Source organism: Grampus griseus (genome assembly GCF_964374135.1).
Source record: "Grampus griseus genome assembly, chromosome: 18".
In the NCBI taxonomy this organism is placed as follows: domain Eukaryota; kingdom Metazoa; phylum Chordata; class Mammalia; order Artiodactyla; family Delphinidae; genus Grampus; species Grampus griseus.
This window is the reverse complement of record NC_139012.1, coordinates 10,394,674-10,419,782: the sequence shown is the minus strand read 5'-3', so window position 1 is coordinate 10,419,782 and position 25,109 is coordinate 10,394,674. Positions and strand designations below refer to the sequence as shown.

Below are 25,109 nucleotides of genomic sequence, written 5' to 3'. Positions count from 1 at the left end.
CCTCAGTTTCTTTCATTTGGAAAATTAAAGAAAATAACCTCTGACAACCTTCGAGGGAGAATAATGGAGATTAATGATAGAGCCTCTACAAAGAAATCTGAGTTCCTTCTGCAGAAGAACTATATAAATAGAAGGGGTAATTACTGCCATTCAAACAGAAAAGTAAAAATAAAGCAAATCTATTAACATTATGAAATTAAATCACAGGCAATTTATTTTTAATAGCATAAAACAAATGGCTAGGTCAGCAAATCAAATTAACAATAAAAGCTTGAAATAATTCACTCTTATCTCAGCCTCTAACTATAAAACACAAACAAGGTTTTTTTTAATCCAAGGAAAAGACAAACAAGGAGTCAGCACCTTTTATAGTATCCCTCACTCCACGGTCACAATAAGACATCAACTATTCATTAGAATTCTTCATATAATTTTGCCTGAAATCACCGTTTTCTCTTAAATATAGAATGTGGAAATGAGACAGAGCTCCATGGAGTTTTTATCCTCCCCCCACTCCCCCATCACAATTAAGCATCCTAGGAAGCTCCAACTCTGATGACACCAAAGGAGAACGGGACCGTTATTTAATAATAATAATGATCTATACTAACAGAGAATTCTTCTAACCTAACTCCTTGGCCTCCCTTTTTTTTTTTTTTTTTTTTTTTGCGGTACGTGGGCCTCTCACTGTTGTGGCCTCTCTCGTTGCGGAGCACAGGCTCCGGACATGCAGGCTCAGCGGCCATGGCTCACGGGCCCAGCCGCTCCACAGCATGTGGGATCTTCCCGGACCGGGCCACGAACCCGTGTCCCCTGCATCGGCAGGCGGACTCCCAACCACTGCGCCACCAGGGAAGCCCTTGGCCTCCCATTTTGAGCAAGTATCATTCCCTTCTTTTCATTTAATGGGACAACCAAGACTAAAAGGAGCCTATGAAAGCAAACATTTCTGGATCACCCACTATGTTCTAAGTACCATGTCAGGGCACTTCAGAGGCCACATTTCATTAAAGCCTCACAACAAACCCAGGAGATAGGCACTGTTGTCCCGTGTCCCTCCCCCACCAATACCCCCCCGCCCCTTTGCCCAAAGAGGCACAGCTGGGTAAGTGAAGAAATTCATCAAGGATACAAGTGAAACATACTCGTACCAGACTGTGTCAACAAAAACACTGCCAATTTTAAAGTCTGTACATTTATTTTTACCTAATCTGGCAAAAAGAATCCCAAGTAGAGAAGCCACAGGTTTGATAGAACTGTGTGCTGCTGAACACCCCACAGGGTCCTTTAAACTTCCTGAACTGAACTGCTGTCCACTCACAGGTATTATCATCTTCCAGTTACAGATTTCAGAAGGCCGGAGCACGTGTTTTGAAAAGTGTGCTCTACATGGTTCGACTGTGGGCCTCCCCAGACCCCAGACTAGATATGTGGAGTTACCTTCCCTGCCACCACTTTAATCCATGATTTGGACCAACTGGAAGATGAGTAAAAACTTGTTTAGGTAATCTGCCGTTTCACTGACATTGTCTGGTTTTAATAATTTCTTTTGTATTATTTTGGCTAAGTGCCATTTTAATAAATTTTGTCAAAATCATTTAACAGAAAAAAAAAAGAAAAACCCCAAGTATATGATCAAGGTCATATGCCGGATTCCATGTGAAGGTAAACATTCTCCTTACTCAGCTGTCAAACTTAAAACATGGCAGCCAACATACCTTGGCGTTGAGAGGACACACAGACAGGGCGCTTCTGAAAAGCTGTTCCTCGTTCCGCCACTCGCCGCTGCGAATCACGCATCTCAGCGTGTTTATGAATAAAATTCCCAGGACGAAAGCAGCAATCAGTTTCTTAAGAAGAGAGGGACATGGGAAATGTCATTAGTAAAATCCACCCGTCGTCTTGGTCAGGAACGGCACCACCGCTCTGGGCCAATACCTTTTTCTTAGTATGTTTACTGAGAACTCCAAATCCGAAAGTCAGCAGCATGCAGTACCCAGCGCTGGGGAGGTACAGGACCCTCTCTGCCACCACGAAGCCCACCCGGAAGAACAGGTTACTCGCAGGAAGAAATGGAATGATGAGAAGTCCCAGGCCCAGCGTGAGGATCCTGGAAGATGAGAATTAAAATGGTTACTTTTAGACTGTTCCAGAAACATGTCCTCCTTAACATTAAATTCACGATAAAGGCCCGCCCCCCCTTTTTTTCATGCCAGCAACTGAGAAATGGCATCAGTAGAGAGGGTCTAACCAGGCAGCATTAGGATAAGATATAAAAATCTTACTAAGACACTTAGCGTCAAGCATAAGGATAAAACTTACATGTCACAAAATTCACATGAATAAAGTTAGAATGATTACTTTGCGAGGCCTATGAATGCACCTGCCCCTGACTATACCTTAAACTGTGTAGGCGCTGAATAGCTCAATGGATATTGGTCCCAATTAGACCAATTTAGTCCCCCCTCCCTGCCAGACTTAACAGAAGTAATGCTACTTAACTGGTTTAAACTTCATGAAATCTGAAATAAACTAATATCATTTTCCAGGTGCTATGGCATCAATTTCAGTCAAGTAAAAAGAGAGCCAAGAGCAGTGGAACACTTCTGGAAGTAGGCAATCATTCCCAATCTCCCACAGATGTTAAGAGGATGAATTAAGAAGCAAGGTCAAACAACAAGGTCCTACTGTACAGCACAGGGAACGATATTCCATATCCTGTGATAAACCACAATGGCAAAGAATATGAAAAAGAATATAGATGTATAACTGAATCACTTTGCTGTACAGCAGGAATTAACATAACATTGTAACTCAACTATACTTCAGTAAAATTAAAAAACAAACAAAAAAAAGAAGCCAGGTCAAATGCGGTGGCTCCTTCCCAGACCCTGTGCCTGTAGTACTAGAAAAATCCTATTGCACGTGTATAGTGGATTGGGACTATGCTTTGTCGCCCTTTAGAATTACGTACCAATGTAAGCCATGGGTAAACTTAAAACTGAATTTATTTTGAGAAATTACTAATCTAATTCCATCAACACTTATGCTTAAAGGAAATCTTCTTAAATAGCTTTCTTTCTCATAAAACACATTTGTTTTTCCCCCAATTATTTTCTCAATAACCTTTTTTTCCCTTTTCTGGGGTGTGAGAAAGAACAGGCTCTTTGGGGTGGCAATTTATTTTGTACCAAATAACAAGAGAAGGAATCACTGTAGCATCCACTAGGGTTTTCTGAAGCAGAATTGTGAAATAATGGGCACAACACACATCAATTACACTCTCAGTTCTGACCATAAATTACTCTTTACCACCTACAGCGAAAAGGATCTCAAAATGCTGCTTCACGGGGAAAGAGGGAGGGAGAGATAAAGCAGTCATCTGCAACCCCCCCCCCCTCCAAGTTCACTCCCCACCAGTTGAAGCCAGCCATGGATTCCAAATGGATAGAACTCATCCTGGCCATAAACATGTATTTGAAATAAAGGTCCTTAGATATTACTTCCACAAAATCGTTAAAATGATCAGTGCTGGATTTAGCAAAATGCTCTGACTCCACCCCGTGTGGAAGTTAAAATTCAGCTTGGCCTCTTACCGTCTCTTGTGGCTGTCTTCAGAGCACAGGGCTTGGCATATCAGGCCAATTAGGCAGAACCAGAGTGCTGCTAGAGCAATTACCCTCCAGTCCCCGACTGACTTAATGAGGGGGATGCAGCCCATTGACCAATCAAAACACAGCCACCAGGGGCACAGCAGCAACCAGGCATTCAAGGAATAGTAGTAATTATAGTTTATGGCCTGTCAGTCAAAAGAAAAACAAACATTTATTTGATACTGAACTTGGAAAAAAAATATATCCTAGCTTCACTTTGGAGGCATCCATATGTTTCTGCTCAAGGAGAGCAGTTGTATAAAATAAGATGTTGCCACGTTCTACTTGGGCACGGGCTATAGTTTGCAGTTTACTAAATGCATTGAGATTTTTAATAGATAAAAATACAGCAAAGCCACCAGACTCTGTTATACATTTGTTATATTTCTGGTGACACTATGTCCTGATTACTCACTGATGCCCAAAGTCTGTGACCCAGGAAATCTGAGGCCCAGGGGTCACCCATGTGCCGGACAACCTAAGTATAGGGTCCTACGGTCCTTGATTTCTGTCTCTGAAGGCACAGCTAAGATACCCTTGCCTTCAGAAAAAGCAAACCTTTACAAGAAAGTCTGGACACCATAGACTTTTAAAGAGACCACAGAGGGTGGTCAGGACTACATGATTCCATTGCAGGGGGCACGGGTTTGATCCCTGGTCCAGGAACTAAGATCCCACATGCTGCGAGGTGTGGCCAAAAAAAAAAGATACTGCCAATCTGGTTATATTTTATCTTAACCCCGCCATGTCAGTTTCCTTTATAACCAAAGTGATGGGGTTAGGGGACAATTTAAGGAGGCTGGCAAGAAACCTGACATTTTCTAAACCACTCCTCTTTAATTTTGTTTAGAAAGGAAATACAAAGGGTTTATACCTTCTCAATGCCCTAATAAAAACCTGGTTTCATCCTACAACATCCTTGGTGAGAGGAAACACACGTGGAGGTGTTCTGCTTATGGGAGCTTCTGTGGGTGCGGGGGAGGGAGGGAGGGGAGAGCTGGGAATCTGGTGGGCAAAGAAGAGGACCCATCGGAGGGCAGACTCAGGACTCACCCTGACCAGCATGCTACTGGCGAAGGAGGCAGGGTTGTCGACTTCGGTGAAGGTCGGAGGGCCGGTGCCCATGATCTTCCAGCGCACGTAGAGCACCCCTGTTCCCCCCAAGGCCAGGAGACTCATTCTGAAGAGGAGGCCCTCAGTCCTGAGCACGCCAGTGTTCTGAAAGGACACCGCAAGGCCCCTGACGTCTCAGAGTTTTCAGATAAAAGTGTGGCCATGCCAGGTACAAAGGTGCAGCAGTTCTGGCTGAACCGCACTGACACCGTGCTTTAAAGGGCTGGCTATTTTAGAATTCAAAGTCGCAAGAAATACTTTGAAAATGGCATTTTAAATCCGCTGGTACTTGACATTTTCTGCATCTGGGCTGGAGACAAAAGCAGATACTCACCTCTAATGATCGGTCCTTATGTAGTACCTTCCGGACCAGTTCCAGAACATTTAATTTGCCTATCACCAAGATGTCAAAGACGGCATTCAGACCCTAAGAGAGCAAAGCAAGGAATCAGCGATGGGGCAGCCTAACTCTGATTAGATAACAATTATCCATCACAATTTTATTGCTGAATCTAGACAAGAAATGTCCTGGATTAGATCATCACAGATGACCTCTTTAGCTCTAAAAACAAAACCGAAAAATCCTACTGTTCCTATGAAATGAGCTCATGTATTATATCAAATTTATTATCTAGTAAATCCCTGTTAGTCTGCATATAAGAGCTATAAGATGCAGGAGAGCTAGACCTTTGGGGTTCCCAGGAGAAGCTCTGCAGAGGCCCCCTCTTCCATTTTTTTCTTTACTATTCAAGTCCCTTAGTTGTAAGAGCCAACACCTGTGCAGTGGTCACGCCTAAGAAGATAAAGGCAGTCATCAACCTTGAAAATCCAGCCAAGTAAGTAATTACACTTCAGGAACCCCAGGTGCTGCCTGATTTGGGCAAATGCCACGGAAGAGAGGGAGCAGAACGTAGAGTCTCCGGTGGGGCTCCGGAGACCTCTCAGGTTCACACTCCTGGCTGTCCGCTAGATCTCCCTTCCTGCCGGGCACACAGCCAGCCCTGCAGGAAAGCATGGTCATGTGACTGAGTTCCAGCCTATGGGATGTGGGCAGAAGTGATAACGTGCCATCTTGGAGGTTTGGACACAGACTGGGGCGCCCCGCCCCTCTCGGTTTCCTGTCCAGCTGTGGCAGAGATGATGGAGATATTCAGAGTGACACTGGAGACCACACCCTGAAGACGGCAGAGCCTCGGCCAGCCTGACCCGCCTGTGTGGAGGACAGCCACCGCTGCCCACAACTTTTAGGGGGGTGACAAATAACTCCAATTATGTGGAGCCACTGGCCCTTGGGAGTGTGATACTGCAGCTCCATTGCTGCTAACAGCTTCCAGTAGCATCACGATAGTTCCTTTCTAGCAGGTGATGGCTGCTCTTCAAGCTATGACACCTATGGTCACAGGCTGAAGGCTCATCTGGCCTTGGACTCTACTCTCTACCCTGCAGTGGACTTCCTACAAACGGGGCCACTGCAAGCCACGTCATGTGGCCGAACTCCCTGCCGGAAGCAGGTAAAGTGGTCAGAACAGACACTGCGTAGACAGTTCAAGCTGCCCCTCAATGACGGGGCTCTTTTTAGTATGGGGCTTCGTGGCAAAGAAGATCCTAAATCATCAGAAGCCAGTGGTAATTTGTGGTTTTCAGAGCAAGGGTGGCTTCCCTACTTAACCCCCTCCCATAAATGCTGGGAGCCATTAATTATCCAATACACAGGCCAGTGCTGGGTTAATCACTTCACAGAATCCTGATTTTATGCACCCATTAGATGAATGATTTTAGTGGGTCACAGAGGGCCATTTCTGCCTGGGTCTGAACCATTTTCTAGAAGGCAGAAGCTCCCTGTTGAGCTGTGCTGTCTTCTTATACCATTTGTTTTTCTGCCTGGGAGCTATAGGACAGTCACCCAGGGATGACGGGGTCATGTCGTCACGAGGACTGAGCCGAACACGAGTTTGCCACTCCCTCCTCCTTCCCGTGGAAATTCATCACTGAAGTGTCCACATTCTAGTCAGATTTTTTTGAAACCTGCTCAATTTCACCGTATCTTTATTCATGTAAATTCAACCTAATTTTGTAGTGCTTCTCAAACACTGATGGACGTAGGAGTCACCTGGGGGCCTTGCTTTTTTTTTTTTGCGGTACGCGGGGCCTCTCACTGCTGTGGTCTCTCCCATTGCGGAGCACAAGCTCCGGACGCGCAGGCCCAGCGGCCATGGCTCACGGGCCTAGCCGCTCCGCGGCATGTGGGATCTTCCCGGACCGGGGCACGAACCCGTGTCTCCTGCACTGGCAGGCGGACTCTCAACCACTGCACCACCAGGGAAGCCCTGGGGGCCTTGTTAAGGGGAGATTCTGACTCAGCAGGCCTGGGGTGGGGTCTGAGATCATAAGTTTCTAACACCCTCCCAGATGGTGCAGTTGCTACTGGTCCTCAAAACCCACACTTTGAGACAAGCATGGGTTTACAGCGGTGTTTCTCGCAGGTTGATTTTGTCCTCCCCCTCCCACCAGGGGGTGTCTGGCAATGTCTGGAGACATTTTAGGTTGTCACAACTGAGGGTGGGTGTCCTTCTGGCATCTAGTGGGTAGAGACCAGGAACATATCCTATGATACACGGGACACACCCCAAAGAAAGAGTGATTCATCCCCAAATACCAGTGCTGCCATGGTTGAGAAACACTGGTTTAGAGCAAACTTTTAAAAAATAACTCATGAAGTTCAAGTATCTTTGCACAGTAATTCTATGCCATTTCCTAGCTGGCTAACCTTAATCCTACAGACCAAGCCCAATAAAACCACTAATCTTTGCCTCGGCTGGTGTCAAACCCCAAAGAGCTCGGACCGCTCTTTCTTTCCCACAGCTTCCGATACGAGCCACACACACCCCCCCCCCACATCTCTGTTTTCCATTTCTCTACGTCCACGCACATCCCTAATGTCTCAGCTTCCCTGTAATAATGTAAGATGGGAAAACTGGCTAGAATGGAGAAAAAGGAGAGTGCATTTCAATGCCTCTCTCTTTTTGGGGCTTCAACTTAGATCGGACATAGGAGGTGCATGCCTGGACTCTTCAGAGCCCTCTCCTCTCCTCTCTGATGTTTCCGGTGAAGCTGGGTATAACCTAACGCACATCAATGCATGTTTGGAGCAGAGGTGGGGTCAGAACACTGCTGTATTTAGAACACTGCTGTATTTAGGACTGCCGACATGAGAGCACCCCAGAAAAGCCACAGCAGTCTTGTTTCTCTTTTCCCTAGGACCTCTCCAAGAGGGCTAATCACCGCTCTTCAGGAACTGTCCCCAGCCTGTGTCCACCAGTTCTGATGAGAGGCAACTGAGACAGTCAATTCCCACGCAAACCACCAGGGGCATGACAGCACAGGTAATTAATTGGTCCAGAACAGTGTAGGACTGAAGGCTGGTAACGGGGTGCAGTAGAGGTCACAGGGGCAGGGCAGCCCAAAATGTCCTTACGGGAGGGAAAGGGGGTGTAGGGAGACAGGCCCCGATGGTACCTCGGGTCTTACCAGCACAGTGATCCCTTGCTCTTTGCACAGCATGGCCACTGCTCCCAGAAGGATACTTAGCAACACCCAGAACGTGGACTGCGTCCCCTCCTTGTTAGCTGCCAATCAGGAGAAATGACAAATACAGAAGTCATGCGACATAGCTCAGTCTTGTTAACACCTGGAACTAAAATTCTAAGCATGCACCTTCAATAGCCACAATTTAAAAACAGTTTGGTCTTCAGACAGCATTTCTCTGTGGGTGAGTGTGTTAGACCCACACTTCTGGTTAGACAGCACCCTCTACATGGCACACACATCTCCTTCTCAAGGGGACCCCAGCAGGTGCCCAGAGCCTTTGGGAGGCACTGTAATGCAGCCCTGGCCACAAAGACATCTCAAGGCAGAGTCCCCAGGGGGCAAGTTCCTTCTTCCCACCTGGCCAGTCACCTAACAGGCCATTCTGACAGGGCGTGCCAAGAACTCTCACTGGGGGTGTATGCACTGCATCTGGTTGCACAGGACCCAGCAGTCGCTGCTGCTGTTACAACAGGGGGCGAGGAGAATCCCCAATCTGCTCTAAGAATCTCGACAACTCCCAGGGTTGGAGTCCAGCACTGCTCTGAGAGCGGCTACCCCTTCCGGGTGGAGTCTGGGCTCTCTAAACACCGGGTGGCTTAGGAACGTCTGCTCTGCTACCATCGTGGAATAGCTCTGAAGGATGCAGGATGCAGGACCAGTGAGGCCACATGCATGGACACTCAAGCAACAACAGGAAGTCAAAGCATCACCAGAAATGTGACCGCTGTAGTAAGCAGCTTGGGTGGGGCTGAGCTCCAGTCATAACTGATGGTCCCTAAATGGCCTTCTGAGGAGGGAGGGTCTGCTATCCACTGGCGGGTGGCTGGTGGATGCAAGTTGGGGGCCAGAGCTGAACTGCTCAGGAGGAGAAGAAAGGGCACATGTGATGCTCCTCTCTGTTCCTTTGTGACACCCTCACCTCCTCATTGAGGTAGATGGTGAACAAACATTTTAAAAAGACCTAAGTTTAGCACCCCTATGTTCACAGCAGCACTATTCACAACAGCCAAGACATAGAAACAAGCTAAATGTCCATTGACAGATGAATGGATAAAGAAGATGTGGTATATATACACAATGTGTATACACAATATATACAGTATATTGAGCAATATACACAATATTACTCAGCCATAAAAAAGAAGGAAATAATGCCATTTGCAGCAACATGGATGGACCTAGACATTATCATACTAAGTGAAGTAAGTCAGAAAGAGAAAGACATGGGACTTCCCTGGTGGCGCAGTGGTTAAGAATCTGCCTGCCAGTGCAGGGGACACGTGTTCGAGCCCTGGTCTGGGAAGATCCCACATGCCGTGGAGCAACGAAGCCCGTGTGCCACAACTACTGAGCCTGTGCTCTAGAGCCCTGAGCCACAACTACTGAGCCCACGTGCCACAACTACTGAAGCCCACGTGCCTAGAGCCCGTGCTCCACAACAAGAGAAGCCGCTGCAGTGAGAAGCTCGAACACCGCAATGAAGAGTAGCCCCCACTCGCCGCAACTAGAGAAAAGCCCGCGTGCAGCAACGAAGACCCAACGTAGCCAGAAATAAATAAATAAATTTACAAAAAAAAAAGAAAGAGAAAGACAAACACCATATGTTATCACCTATATATGGAATTTAAAATATGACACAAATGAACCTATCTATGAAACAGAAACAGAATCATGGACATAGAGAACAGACTGGTGGTTGCCAAGGGAGAGGAGGTTGGGGGAGGGATGGAGGGGGAGGTTGGGGTGAGCAGATGTAAGCTTTTATATACAGGATGGATAAACAACAAGGTCCTACTCTATAGCACAGGGAACTATATTCAATGTCCTGTGATAAACCATAATGGAAAATATTAAAAAAAGAATGTACATATATGTATAACTGAATCACTTTGCTGTACAGCAGAAATCAACACAACAATGTAAATCAACTATACTTCAATTTAAAAAATTAATTTAAAAAATAAGATAAAAATTTAAAACACACCTAAGTTTGAGGTAGGGCAAAGTGAACCTGCTTGGAGGAGGTGCCCATCAATCTTGGGTCACCTCTGCTTAAAACCGGAACTCCTGGTCTAAATTCCAGCTCTGCCATTTACCAAGTAGCCTTGAGCGAGTTACTTTTACTAACCGTCTCAGTGACTTCATCAATAAAATGGGGGCAACATTACCTATGTATCCCCTACTTGAGAGAGAAAAAAATATATAGAAGTACCTGGCCACTTGTGTTAAAAGTTACATAACTATGCTTGTAAATGCAAAACATATCTCTGGAGAACACACGTGAAACTAACTACAGTAGTTTCTGAACAGTTTTAAGAAGAAAAATTCAGGTAGGAGAGGAAGTCTTACTTTCACCGGGTAATGTTTCATACTGTCTAAATTTTCTTAACTATGTGCATGTATTAAAAACCATACTAAAAACTACACATTAAAAAAAATCACTTGGTATAGGGCCGGGACCCCAGAAAGCATTCAGTGTTTGTTGCACATTAATCAGCAAAACCACCCCAGGTTTGAGGGAGAAGGTCTTTCAATGGGGCTTTGATGCAAGGGGGTGGCTGATCTGTCACCTTGTCACCAAAATGTGCCAAGCTTGTTATTCAGTGAAAAGATGCACCTTGGTTCTCATTAAACTGCTTGAGCAAGAAACCAACAATTAAGGTAGGGTGTGTGTGTGTGTGTGTGTGTGTGCGTGCGTGCGTGCATGCGTGCGTGCGTGCGTGTGTGTGTGTGTGTGTGTGAGTGATGCAGATCCTGAGTGAAGTGAATATGTAAGAATCATCAGCAAAATCCCAGGATGAAAGTCCTGGGCTCCCTGTCCTGAAACAGCTGTGGGGTCTGGGTTGGGAAGTGCTGCTAGCCTTGAACTTTCTACGTGTGGGTGGAGACTCCTCTCAACATATCGAGGGTCTGCATCCAGCCGAGCCCCCTGGACTCTCAACAAACTGTGAACAGGACTGAACCCCATGCTGCTAAGGGCCCAGTAGGCTGGCGGGGAAAGTGTCCTAGTCACAAACAGGCTATGATGGCTGGAGAGATTCGGAAGTCTAGCAAAAGGACACAAAGGCCAACATTTTCTAACCCTTTCAGCTTTTCTTGGGACCCTCCGTATGTCAAATTTCCAAATTTAATGTACAAACAGGCAGAATTAATAGAATACAGAAAAGTCTTATTTAAATGGCTGTATAGTTGAGGCACCAGAAGGCTTTTCACCAGGCCAAATGATCAACAAACAAGAAAGCCTCACTGATTTGGAATCCACTGTCCCATAAAACACAACGAACACTCTTGCTGTAAGCCTTTCCAATCCTTCCTGCCACTGACATGATAAAGGGGTCCCAATGCTGAGAATGGCATTTAAGGCCTTGCTGCTGGGCGACACAGCCTCTCTCCGGGTTCCCTCGGTCTCTATTCCAGGCACACGGGTCAACCTGCTCACTGGGCTTTGCACATTCCACTCTCTTAGGCTAGAACGTTCCCGGCAGAATCCTGCCATCTTATTCAGCTGCCAAAGGTCACTTAGGCTGTGCGACCCACTCCCACTCTCTTGGGCAGCCTCCCTTCCCAATTCACTGGGCTTTATTCACAGTTAGAACAACAGCAAGTGGTCCTACTGTGGGCACGCCTGACTGCCCAAGAGCAGGGTCTGTCTCACACACGCCAGTGCCCCTAACTGACCCCCTAGATTAAGTTAGGCCCAGCATAGCACCTAAACTGCCCTCAGCACAATCAGTCACTACATTCTTCTCACACTTTATTGCAAATGCTTGATTTTTCTGTATTTTCCCCAGATGGGGTTTCTCACCCTTGGCACTGCTGACATTTGGGTGGGTCAATTCTCTGCATCGTAGGATGTTTAGAGCCTCCCTTGTTTCTACCCATGAGATGCCAGTAGCACTTCCAGCCCTCAGTGGTGACGAGCAAACATGTCAGACTTTGCCAGATGTCCTGGGGGTGGGAGGGGATCACGTCCAGTTGAGACCATTGCACTAAACCTGTGCCACTCACAGCGTGTGGTCCATGGACCTACCCTGAGATCTTGTAAGAAAGGCAGACTCTCAGGCCCCACCCAGAACCTCGGACTCAGAAACTCCAGGGTGGAGCCCAGCTGTAAGCCTTTGAACCAGCCCCCCAGGTGATTCTGATGCTAAAGGTCAAGAAGCTTCACCCTAGATGGGAAGCTTGCTCACCGGTGCATCCCGGGCACCAGGCCTGGCTCTTTGGAGCAACTCCTCCACCAGAATCCGCAGCACCTGATTATCTACCGGAAGGGGCAAGGAACTGACGAATCACAGAACCACAGTGTAGGAACAGCTGGAGCGCTCTGGGAGGTTGTGCCCATCATCTCCCTTGCAGTGACAGGAAGGCCGGAATCCCTTCCAAGACGTTTTCAGCCGGGGGCCACTGGGCCTTGACTTCAGGAACGTCAGTGATGGGTGTCACTTTCCGTGACAGTTTCCATGACAGCCCATTTCGGTTTTAACGTTGGGTCGTGTAACACGCTTTCTTAAAGCGAGCCCACGCCAGCCTCCCCCCACCTCCTGCTGCCCTAGAGCAGTGCCTCTCCAATAGCCCAGGTGGCACAGTGCCTGGGAGCCAAGTTCTCTTTATCGCAAACCACTGTATATCGGAATATTTAGTTCCATCAAGCAAACTATGGATAATTTCACTTGTAGAAATTAATTACGTTTTATATGTAATACCAAGAGATCACAGTTACGAGCCACAACAACAGAGCCTTGTTACATTAGACATGACTGAGCTGGGGTGTTTACATATTTATTGGAATTTATTATTATTTTTGGCCCTGCCGCTTGGCATGTGGGATCTTAGCTCCCCGACCAGGGATCGAACCCGCACTCCCTGCAATGGAAGCGTGGAGTTTTAACCCCTGGACTGCCAGGGAAGTCCCAGGAATTTATTATTTTCTTTGGGCATTTGTAGCAATCATTAGCAGACAAGTGCTCACAGACACCAAGGCTTTAAAAACAAACAAAAAAGGCCAAAATAACCCTAAAGCTATTAGTTAATTCCTTTTAGGATATGATTTAAAGAAAGGCCTCACATGTTTTAGCAGGTGAGCACAAGGGTCCAGCTGGCAAAGCAAAGGTGATGACACTCACGATACACCACACCAGAGCACGGGTACGCCCATGCCTTCTGACATACGACAGTGATGGACGGAGGGTGACAGCGTAAGGCTTGTCCTCTCCATCCTGGCATACGTGTGTTCACTTAGCCCCTCCTCTGGTAACACGTCACCCTGAGTCTGCGTCTAACCACTTCCAGAATTTTCTCGTTATCAGCAGTTTATATGCAAATAGAACCCTTAAACGAACCCATTAATTACCACGGAGTCTCCTCTACAGGGTAAAAGACACCCCAACCCTAGCTCCTATGCCCCTACCGGCTCCACACCACCCTGCATGGGAGATGGTGTTGTAGGCTGACCTCAGCCATTTGTTTTCATGCCCACCAAGCATTAGGTTCAGCAGTTCACTAGAAACCAAATGGAGGGACTTCCCTGGTGGTCCAGTGGTTGGGACTCTGCGCTTCCACTGCAGGGGGTATGGGTTCGATCCCTGGTCGGGGAACTAAGATCCTGCAAGCTGCGCAGTATGGCCAAAAAAAAAAAAGCCAAATGGACTTCTCCCTTCCTTGCCCCTTTACCTGGATTTGATTTTTTAAGCTTCTACTCCCACAATCTGTGTTTATACCTCTTAAGGAAACAAAATATGATTTCCCAATGTAATGTTCCCTGGTCTTAACATTAAAAGCAAGGCCCTTGATTATTTTCTATTTCCTCCTAGAAAAACTGAATTAGCTTGTGTTTTACTTGACTGTAACAGGGATTAATTTCCCCCCCACGGACCAGTGGTTTTGGATAGGAAAAGAATTCCCAGTTCCTCCATTAAAACACCCAAAGGACCGCTCTTGAAAGCACTGCATTAATGCAAAGTTAAATTACTACAGGGCTGTGGAAGTGATGGGCTCACGTTCCACTTGTCTGGAATTTAAAATGGATTTTTCCTCAGTTGGCTAAATCAGAGATTTCACGGAATACAGAAAAATAACATAAAAAAACCCACAAGCTTCAGGTTCATTGATAGCCTTCTCCCTAATCTCACCCCATAATTTCACCACACTTCTCAAATCCCAAATTTCTGTAAGGGACTCAGACTCCCTCCAACTCTCAAATCTTTATCACAGCTCTTCTGGGACAGCCCTAATCTTTACTTTTCTCTTATACTTCTGATTTTGTTCAAACATGTCCAGCGTGGAAACGTGCGAAAGATGAAGATGAGTCTTTGCTGAAGAAGTTTCTTCAGTTTCAGTGTTTATTAAATATGAGTGTCACTTCTCAACAGTGGCAATTTCAGGGACCAGTTGTAAACCCAGTGATGGCTTCACATTCAGAAAACCAAATTCTAGACCACCACTGTCCAAGAGGAGGCATGGCAGTTACTGAGCACCTGAAATGTACCTCTTACCTATTGAGATGTGTTGGAAGGGTCAAACACACACCTGATTTTGAAGACTCCGTATGAAAAAAAGAATGTTAAACATTTCATCATTTGTACACTGATTACATGCTGAAATTATAATATTTTTGATATATCAGGCTAAAAATGTATAGTTAAAATTCATCTAACCTGTTTCTTTTTATAATGTGGCCAGTAGAAATTTTGTTATGACCTGAATGGCTCACACTGTATTTCCTATTGCACAGCACTATTTACACCATGTGCTGAGACCCAGCTCATATAAGAAATGATCTGCACAGCTGTGTTTGTGTTCCAAGTCTGCCTTTGAAAAACTCGGAAAATACGAAATTCGTTGCCTATTTAAATCCAATTATTTCTCCCCCAATCCCTACCAGACTAGCAGTTGATATGTTATCAGGAGTCATAAGACTAAGCATGCATATACACTTCAGTTTTCCCACCATCCAAACTAGAAAGCTGGGTAAAACTAATACAGTTGACTTGAACTGGAGATTCAGGGCCTGACACCTCGGTATAACTTCACAGACAGCGCCCCACGTTCCTCGGTATCCGAGGTTCCACATCCGCGGATTCAACCAACTTCCAGTCCTATAGTACTGAAGTGCGTATTGAAAAAAATCCGCCTACAAGTGCACCCGTGCAGTTCACACCCATGTTGCTCAAGAGCTAACTGTAGTTTTAAACTATTTCATATAAATCAAAGGGGTCCTCTTTACAAATGTGTTGTATATAGGTGCATGATAAACCAAGGCCAACCTACACAGCATTGATAAAGTGTTTCTAGTACTGGGGGCAATCAAGAAAGGCCTCATAAAAATTAATCAACTGGGAAAGTGGTCCTGAGTTTGGGGACAGCCCAGCCTAGCGGCCTTCTGGTAATAAAACCTCCTCTAGCACAGCTTTACCCATGTAATTCCCCAATTTAAGATTTTCTTTGAGTATTAATTTGTCAAGGTGACTAACGCTAATAATTGCCAATATATACAGCTAATCTAGATAAATTTGGACTTGTGTTTTTGTATGTTTTTACTTAATAACTAATGCAAGCTACTCTTTTATTTCCAACTTTGAGCATTTTAATATGGCAACTGAAACAGATAACAGAAGGCTACCTTGCATACAGTTGGCACTCAGTAAATATTTGTTGAGTCAATGGTTTCATTTATTTCCATGTCTATTAGAAGCCTTACTATATTTTGAAGGCAATTATGAGATGGTATTTAATACCAAAAAGTTATTAATTTGTTAATGTGAACAAATACAGCCAGAAGTCAAGTCTTTTCACTTTTAATTTAGTCTTTGAACCCCCTCACAAGGGAAGAATCTTCATCATGTAAGAGACTCTTTTTCAAAATAAATTATTATTTTTAAAATTTATTTATTTTACTTTAATTTTTTTGGCCACACCGTGCAGCTTGTGGGAACTTAGTTCCCTGACCAGGGATTGAACCCGAGACCTCGGCAGTGAGTGTGTGGAGTCCTAACCACTGGACCGCCAGGGCATTCCCTAAAATAAATTATTTTTTAAAAATTACGTAAGTAATATTAAAAATGCATAAGAGAAACTGATTATTTTAGTTTTAAATTTAGAATTAACTGTTAAAAACAGTAAAAATAAATATCCTGAGGCAGATATCGCCTCCAGTGCAGTTGCATTTATGAATTACTTTTATTCAAAAAAGTCTTTCCCAAACAGGGAATTCTAACTGGTGCATAGCTCTGTGTAAGCATCTCAGGTTCTGACAGAGTTCTCCATCTCATCTCCATCCAGTCTGCTAAATTTTAAGCACCAATGACCCAGGAGAGGAAATTTTTTTAAAAACCCTAAAAAGCTATTCTTACACCATGCAACATCTCTCATCACTTAAGAACACAACTAGGATAATTGTGCAGCATTCGCAAACATCAACACTTTATAATCCAGAACTTAATAAAGACTGGTTTAGAAAGTGTTTTCTTTGTTTCGGTATATGTCTCTGTTACCTGAGATAATCCAATCACTTAGGTAAAGGGAGGCAAAGGCTAATAGGCAGTGGGGATGGGGGTGGGGGAAGGAGCGGGGGGGGGGGGGCGGGAATAAAACACCCACATGCACTAACAGAAAGACACTTGTCAGTGCCAACACCCACAAGTGCCAACAGATGTGATCAATTTAATGAAGCACTGCGCCTCGGATTTGGCACTGCTTTCAAGTGGGAGGCTCTTCTTTCAGAAAAAAGCATCACATTGTAGGAGCTACCCTCTTCACCACTCGATGCCTGGCATCTCTGCTGCCTTAAAACTGGCACGGCGTGGTGTGTGTGTGTGGGAATCACTCCACCCTGACAGGTGGCCCCAACTCCCTCTGCCAGAGCGACACAATGAGCATCAGATTCTCGTTCCAAAAGTGGGAGCCAACCAAGCAGTGCTTCCACCCGCAGAATGAGAGAAGTCAGACACTGCAGTCCTAAAATACAAGACCGTTTTGGGAGAATCGAGCAATGTACGAACCACGAAACATGAAAGAGAGAAAAGAGAACACACATGAATACTGATGTCACAATTCAGATGGCAACGACCCCAAATCTAAAAACAAGTGTCCTAGACTATGTGAGTTACACGATTGCCCAAATTTCTTTTAAGCTGTGTAATTCTAAGTCAAAGAAAAACATGTCTTGAATCACAGTGGAAAACAGGAGGAAATGAGACCCCAAGAATCAAGAGTTATCCTGTTTTAGCTGCCTGAACTATGGTAAGGAGAGCAACACAACAAAGTTTAAGAACTTAGAACAGAGATTTGAGACCTTGTGTTTCATAATAGTTTAGAATTTAAAATGGTTATTCTAGGTTTGTAGCAAATTCCTTCCCCTCTTGAAAAGATTCTCTCCGTCCCACTATAAATGAGACTAATGAAACTTCTCTTCTTCGTCCGAACTCCCATGAAACAATATTTTAAGGTATTAGTTTATAAAAGAAATTGTTTCTGGCTATTCTATCAAGTTTATCGCGCAAAGAGATTACCTGTTTCCAATCCAAAATACGTACTAGGCTTTAACAGAGAGAGAAATGTTGATAGGATGTCTTATCATTAGAATAATACTTTTTGTTTTGGGCATTCAGAAAAAATAACCAGTGCACCATCAACTTCATCTGACTTAGTGTTTTTCTTTCTTTATTTTTTTAAAGAATAATTATCCTTTCTTTATAAGGATATTTTCTTATTTAAAAAAAGATTCTGTTCTAAAAGATCTTGCTTGGAGATATTCCATGTAAGCACCAAAAAAAAGAAAAAAGAAAAGAGGCCGACAGAAATGTTACATGAGATTTTTTTTTCCACTCTCTAAAAATGCTAGGATTCCAGAGGTTAGCACAGAATTGCTTGTTAATAAACTCAGGCAGTTAAAAATTGTCCAGAGCTTTATAATAAAGACACTGCATCTATAAAGAAAGCTAATGAGGTTATCAAAAAGAAATGTATCCTCTGAAAGAGTTTTCTAACTAGTTAAATCATTAATTTCAGAGCACTCAATTTTTTTGTTCCCTTATAAAACATATTAAATCTGTTCTTCTGTAAAAACCCTTTTCTTAAACTTCAATTTTATGAGCAATGAATGCTAGACTTTTCTTTGAATTTATGTTCAGATCCAAAAAGAACAAAGACCAGGTCACTTTAAACATAAGTTTAAACAATAAACAGTGTTTATTATTATTTGTATCCAATAAGTACCGGACTGAACTTCTACCACAAAAAAGTTTTGATTCTCAGCTGCACACTTACAAACATGTAGGCGACCCGAGTAGCTGGGGCGAGGACTCACTGCTACCATGACACGTGTTTGCCCTTGGCTTTTTGTACATCCACACTGACGAGACAGCAGAAAATAAAGATGTATTTCTTAGGGTATCTCAAAGTCCAAATGAAAATATATACACCTGAATGTTCATTAGTATCAAGGGTCCTGCTTTACTGCACTGAAGGAAATTTAATAGAGAGTAGATAAGACACATTAGCATTTTAATACGGAACTACCTTATGATCCAGCAATTCCACTTCTGGGTATTTACCCTAAGGAAATGAAATCACTACTTCGAAAAGATATCTGGGGCTTCCCTGGTGGAGCAGTGGTTAAGAATCTGCCTGCCAATGCAGGGGACACGGGTTTGAGCCCTGGTCTGGGAAGATGCCACATGCCGCGGAGCAAGGAAGCCCGTGCGCCACAACTACTGAGCCTGTGCTCTAGAGCCCACGAGCCCCAACTACTGAGCTCACATGCCACAACTACTGAAGCCCGTGCACCTAGAGCCCGTGCTCCACAACAAGAGAAGCCACCACAATGAGAAGCCCGTGCACAGCAATAAAGAGTAGCCCCCGCTCGCCACAACTAGAGAAAGCCCGCGTGCAGCAACGAAGACCGAACGTAGCCAAAAACAAAAAATTAAATAAATTTTTTTAAAAAAGATATCTGGACCCCCATGTTTGTTGCAGCATTATTTACAACAGGCAAGACACAAAAACAATGTGTCTATAGACAGATGAATAAAGAAAATATGTACACACACACACACACACACACAATGGAATAGTACTCAGCCATAAAAAGAAGGAAACCTTGCCATTTGCGACAACATGGGTAGACCCTGAGGGCATTATGCTAAGTGAGATAAGTTAAACAGAGAAAGACAAATACTGTATGATCTAACATATATGTGGAATCTTAAAAAAAAAAAAAAAAGGGCTTCCCTGGTGGTGCAGTGGTTGAGAGTCCACCTGCCGATGCAGGGGACGTGGGTTCGTGCCCCGGTCCGGGAAGATCCCACATGCCGCAGAGCGGGGGCCATGGCCACTGAGCCTGCGCGTCCGGAGCCTGTGCTCCGCAACGGGAGAGGCCACAGCAGTGAGAGGCCCGCGTACCGGAAAAAAAAAAAAAAAAAAAAACCCACAAAACTGAACTCATAGATACAGAGAACAGATGGGGGAGCAGTGTGAAATGGGTGAAAACGGTCAAAAGGTACAAACTTCCAGTAACACGATAAATAATGAGTCCTGGGGATGTAATGTACAGCATGGTGACTATATAGTTAATAACACTGTATTGTGCATATGAAAGATGCTAAGAGGGTAGATTTTAAAAGTTCTCATCAGAAGACAAAAAATTCTGTAACTATGGGTGGTGATGGATGTTAGCTAGACTTACTGTGGTGATCATTTCACAATATGTACATATATCAAATCATTATGTTTTACACCTAAAACTAATACAATATTATATGTCAATTATATCTTCATAAAAAAGAAAAAATAATAAAATGTACATTCCATGGCAAACAAACAAAAAAAGAAATCGGCAGTCCCAAGGTTACAGTCATCAAATCTGCATAAATGCACTAAGAAAAGAAGGGGATACTTATTGAGTGCTTGCTCTGAGGTGGTCACAGGGAGGAAAAGAGAACAGGGAAGAAAGGAGAACCAGCGCACTCTTCTCCTTTAGCACTCTGAATAACGGACACTTCCTTTCAATCAAAATACACTGTGCTCTAAGTCCTTCTAGGGCAAAAACTATGTCTCTGACACACGGCCTGGTACAGGATGCCCTTGAAGTTTGATTAATCATTGGTAAATGAATGAATGACCCAAACTGATAAGCCTCTATGTGATTCTAGAACAGAATCAGAAACAGTGTCTTATCATGAATGGGTAGGGATATTACTGCTTCTTCTCTGTAAAGGTATTATTAGTTTTGAAGCCCTTGCTCAGCTTAAAAAAGGACTCTCAGCCCCCATATTTATGAAGTTGAACATTAACATGATGTTTAAGAATTATTCCAGAGAGTTGTTCTCTACAAAACAAGTAGTCTCTGTTCTAAGCCTGTTGAAAGAGGACGGAAAATCCCAAACACAGAAGAGTTGCTGAAAACACAGTGACTATCCACAGAGACCAGGAAAGGTGCTACCGGACTTTAGCAGGTTCCAGGGTATTGAGACAAAGGGGGATTTCGGAGTTAGGGAGCAGAGGGAGGAGGCTGGCAGAGTGGAGGGGCTGTTCGGTGCTGCCCGGCTGAGCGGAACAAGGCGGACAGGGCTGGGCATCAGGTCCCAGTGTCCTGCCCTGCTCTGCTGTCCTGAGGTTACAGCAGGTGGGGCCCAGGGCACAGGACCTTGTCGGGAGGGGTCAGAGAAGTGCTTGAGGTGTGGGACATAGGGTTTCCCCAAAACTGGCTAGTAACTGAATGTAAGTCTCTCTCTCTCAAGAATCAGGCATATGACCCAGCAATCCCACTCCTGGGCATATATCCAGAGAAAACCATAATTCGAAAAGATACATGCACCCCAATGTTCACTGCAGCACTATTTACAATAGGCAGGACATGGAAGCAACTTAAATGTCCATTAATAGAGGAATGGATAAAGAAGATGTGGTACATATATGCAATGGAATATTACTCAGCCATGAAAAAGAAGGAACTAATGCCATTTGCAGCAACATGGATGGACCTGGAGATTGTCATACTGAGTGAAGTAAGTCAGACAGAGAAAGACAAATACCATATGATATCACTTATATGTGGAGTCTAAAAAAAGGGTGCAGATGAACTTATCTACAAAACAGAAATAAAGTTACGGATGTAGAAAATAAACTTATGATTACCAGGGGGTAAGGGGGGAGGGATAAATTGGAAGAACTGGGATCAACATATAAACACTACTATATATAAAATAGATAACTAATAAGGACCTACTGTGTAGCACAGGAAACTCTACTCAGTACTCTGTAATGGCCTATGTGGGAAAAGAATCAAAAGAAGAGTGGATAGATGTATATGCATAACTGATTCACTTTGCTGTATGCCTGAAACTAATACAACACTGTAAATCGACTATACCCTAATTAAAAAAAAAAAAAAAAAAGAATCAGGTCACTCTGTGCCTCAAGACCAGCAACAAACTTGGGAGATAGAAATCAACCGTTCCCTTGATAGTCTGTGATGTGGAAACTGAGTGGGCACTGGAAATAACAGTGAAAACCAACTCAAACGCTAGAGAGTGCAGTTGAGGGATGGCTGTTCTCCTCCATCAACTTTAAACTCCCAAGAAAGAATGATTATGATCTGCAGCTCAAAGCCTGCGTGGGCAGGTGGACACAGTCAGAGGACAGAGAAGACACAAAAGTCCACCGCCAATAATAACTTTCTGGGGCAAGACACTGAGGTCTGGCTGTGTGCAGACAGGTAACCTCCTGTAGCTTTGCATTTTCCAAAGACTAAACAAGCTGCGGGTGACAGCAAAGGGCGGTACCAGTCTGGAGGTGGGTCCCTTGGTCCCACTTTAATTGACTCTTTCCTTTTCCTAAAGGGGGTTCAAGTGCATGGGAAGGTGGGACAGCCTGTAAACAAGAGGTCAACGGAGAGGCTTCTTCAAAGCCTTCCTAATCGATCTATTCATCTTCTTACTGTTCCAAGTAACTCAACCAAGTGAAAATCTGTTCATATTCTTAAAGGCTTTCCACAGAAGCCATGCCTACCATGGCCACAGGTGTGCAAACATTAAGTATTTCCAGGTGAGCTTTCTCGAAAACATTTACGTACTTAACATTAAAGGCCTATAACAATCTCTTTACAAAATCTCTTTCCAATTTAAAAGTAAGCATGCTCTAAATGTTAAAAGAATGCTACCAGACCAAAAAAGAAAGGTTATATTACTACTAAGAGGCAATATACTAGAGTTCCATTAGTACTAAAATATACTTCACCAATTTCTCATGTATCAAAGTATTAACTGAAAAAACATCATATATTAAGCACTTTTTCCTTTGGTATCAGTTTCCAAAGGCCTTATTTTAAAAATCTATCTTTTGTGTGGATGGCTCTTGGAAATAATTTTATAATTTACAAACGAATGAAAAAGAGACACATAGTTCAGAATATGTACATTTGTGTATTGGAACACAGAAAAGGTTAGCAAAAGGATCCAGGGAAAGAATATAACATGTCTGTAGTTTTTCGCCATCCTGTGAGGACGCTCCATTAAAGGAGGCTAATAAATGCATCAGTTCACTTGCTAGAAGAATTTTTAGTCTTCTGATAACTTTCCCATAATTTCAATAAGAGCAACCTTTAGAAGTAGTGAGAAATTTTATTACATCTCCTAAATGATGTGTTTGAACGTTGAATCTATCAACATTTAGTACGTTCTTCAAAAAGCTCTTTTGATTTCTTTGAAATCCATTCAGAATAAGGGAGTAGTTACTTTAAGGGAAGATATGTTAAAATTAATAAAATGAGGGCTTCCCTGGTGGCACAGTGGTTAAGAGTCCGCCTGCCGATGCAGGGGACACAGGTTCGTGCCCCGGTCCGGGAAGATCCCACATACCACGGAGTGGCTGGGCCCGTGAGCCATGGCCGCTGGGCCTGCGCGTCCGGAGCCTGTGCTCCGCAACGGGAGAGGCCACAACAGTGAGAGGCCCGCATACCGCAAAAAAAAAAAAATAAATAAAAATAAATAAATAAATAAAATGATACTGCACCAAACTTTTGAGATGTCTACGAGAAAAGCCAACAGACTTAATTTTTAATTTTCTTCAAGAAAAATACTACTGATAAGTTGTTACCTACCTAACTGCAAATTCAGATTTAACTGCCATCTTAAGAACGCAATATAACAATACAAATACATAAAATGCAAAAAAAAAACCCCATAACAATGCAAACAATACCACTGTTTGTAATGAATACGATGGTGAGAAGTAAATGAAGCTGCCCCCTCTCCCATTACCTATGGAAACGGCTGGGGCTGGTGTCATTCCCCATCTCCCACCCCCAGATCCCTGGGGGCTGTGTGGCTCTTGGGAGTTTTACAATCATCACAGGTGGGGAGATCCCAAGCCCAGAAGAGCTGGACATGCCTTATTGCTAAGTTAACGTTCAGTCTCGGGAAGGAAAGTTACCCCCACTGTTTTCTGTTCTTGAAGCTGTTCTATTTAGCTGTCCCCAAACTCTGCCATATCAGAAAAATGATGAGTCACAGGAAAAAGTGGTGGTATGATCAAATAATAATAATAAGAGAGGATGGGGAGTGGGTGGGTATGACCCAGTCCTGAGTGAGCATGGAGGTGTGGGCCCATTGGAGCCACCCTGGCACTGTGTCTTAGTAGAGTCGCAGGTTTGAGGGAACGGGTACTTTGAGATATACAACCTGAGCCCTGTGTTCAGCTGTCCAGGACAGGATGGAGGCGGGGCCCTTCCCAATCTACCCTTGGACACTATGGATAGTTTCATACAGATGTTCTAGGTATATAACTATGAATACCTAGAACATCAAAACAGGATAGCCTGTCCTAGAAGAGTTTGCAGTCCTGCCTAAGTCTTTTTGTAGAAAAAACATAAAGGGTTAAAAGTTATCTACTGCTCTTTTTAAAAAACACCTTTTGTAAAGAACAAAAAACATATATAAGTAGAGATGCTGATATAGGAACTCATGTCTCCATCACTCGGCTTCAACATTGACTCCTGAGCAGTCTGGCTTCAACTAAATGCCAACATGCTTCCTGCTTCCTCTCAGATTATTTTGAGACAAATCCCAGACTTTATATACCATTTCATCCATAAATATTTCAGCATGTGTCTCTACAAGAAAGGGATTGTTTTTAACACATACGTTCGAGGCACTATTACATCTAACATTTTAACAATTCGTTAACAGAATTGAATGGACCTCCTGTTTATTTTTAATGATTGTTTTGACAGGCTTGCCTCACTGGTCCCTTGAGTACAGGGAAGCAGAAGAACACAATGTAGTTGACGCTGGCTTTGAAGTGAGTTAAGACTCAAAGTTGAACCCAGTTCTGCCATAAATAGCTGTGTGATACTGGGTAAGTTACATAAACTCTGAGTCTTACATCTGAAAAACAGGGAAAGTAAGTCAACCTATCTTAAAGACTGTAACATAATTAAATGAGAAAAATACACACACACGCACACACGCACACATGCACACATGTGCCAGTAGATAGTCAATAAATGGCAACTATTATATTAACAGCAAACATCTGCCTTCCTAAGTAAAAATACTTCCTGCTGGGAACTCCCTATTACTCTTTACTAAAAAACCTTTTGGAACCACTAGGATGGTGACAGTTACCTGTCTGTCATGTCCCAGGGGTTGGCAAACTTTGCAAAGGATAGGGCAGTAAGTACTTTAGGCTCTACAGGCCAGGAGGTCTCTGCTGAAACTCCTAACTCTGCAAAAACAAATGGATGTGCCTATGTTCCAATAA

At 43.8% G+C, this 25,109-nt stretch overlaps 1 protein-coding gene across 1 annotated transcript in view; it reads right to left on the bottom strand.

Annotated features, from left to right (window-relative positions):
* The window catches only part of TMTC4 (transmembrane O-mannosyltransferase targeting cadherins 4), a 61,618-nt gene that overhangs the window by 19,660 nt on the left and 16,849 nt on the right, over window positions 1-25,109 (bottom strand). The window contains exons 6-11 of the mRNA XM_082676013.1: window positions 8,295-8,392; window positions 5,101-5,193; window positions 4,707-4,871; window positions 3,597-3,799; window positions 1,939-2,110; window positions 1,719-1,850 (exon numbers count right to left, since the gene is read on the bottom strand). Of these exons, the coding sequence (XP_082532139.1) occupies window positions 1,719-1,850; window positions 1,939-2,110; window positions 3,597-3,799; window positions 4,707-4,871; window positions 5,101-5,193; window positions 8,295-8,392 (863 nt within the window). The remainder of the gene's footprint in view (window positions 1-1,718; window positions 1,851-1,938; window positions 2,111-3,596; window positions 3,800-4,706; window positions 4,872-5,100; window positions 5,194-8,294; window positions 8,393-25,109) is intronic.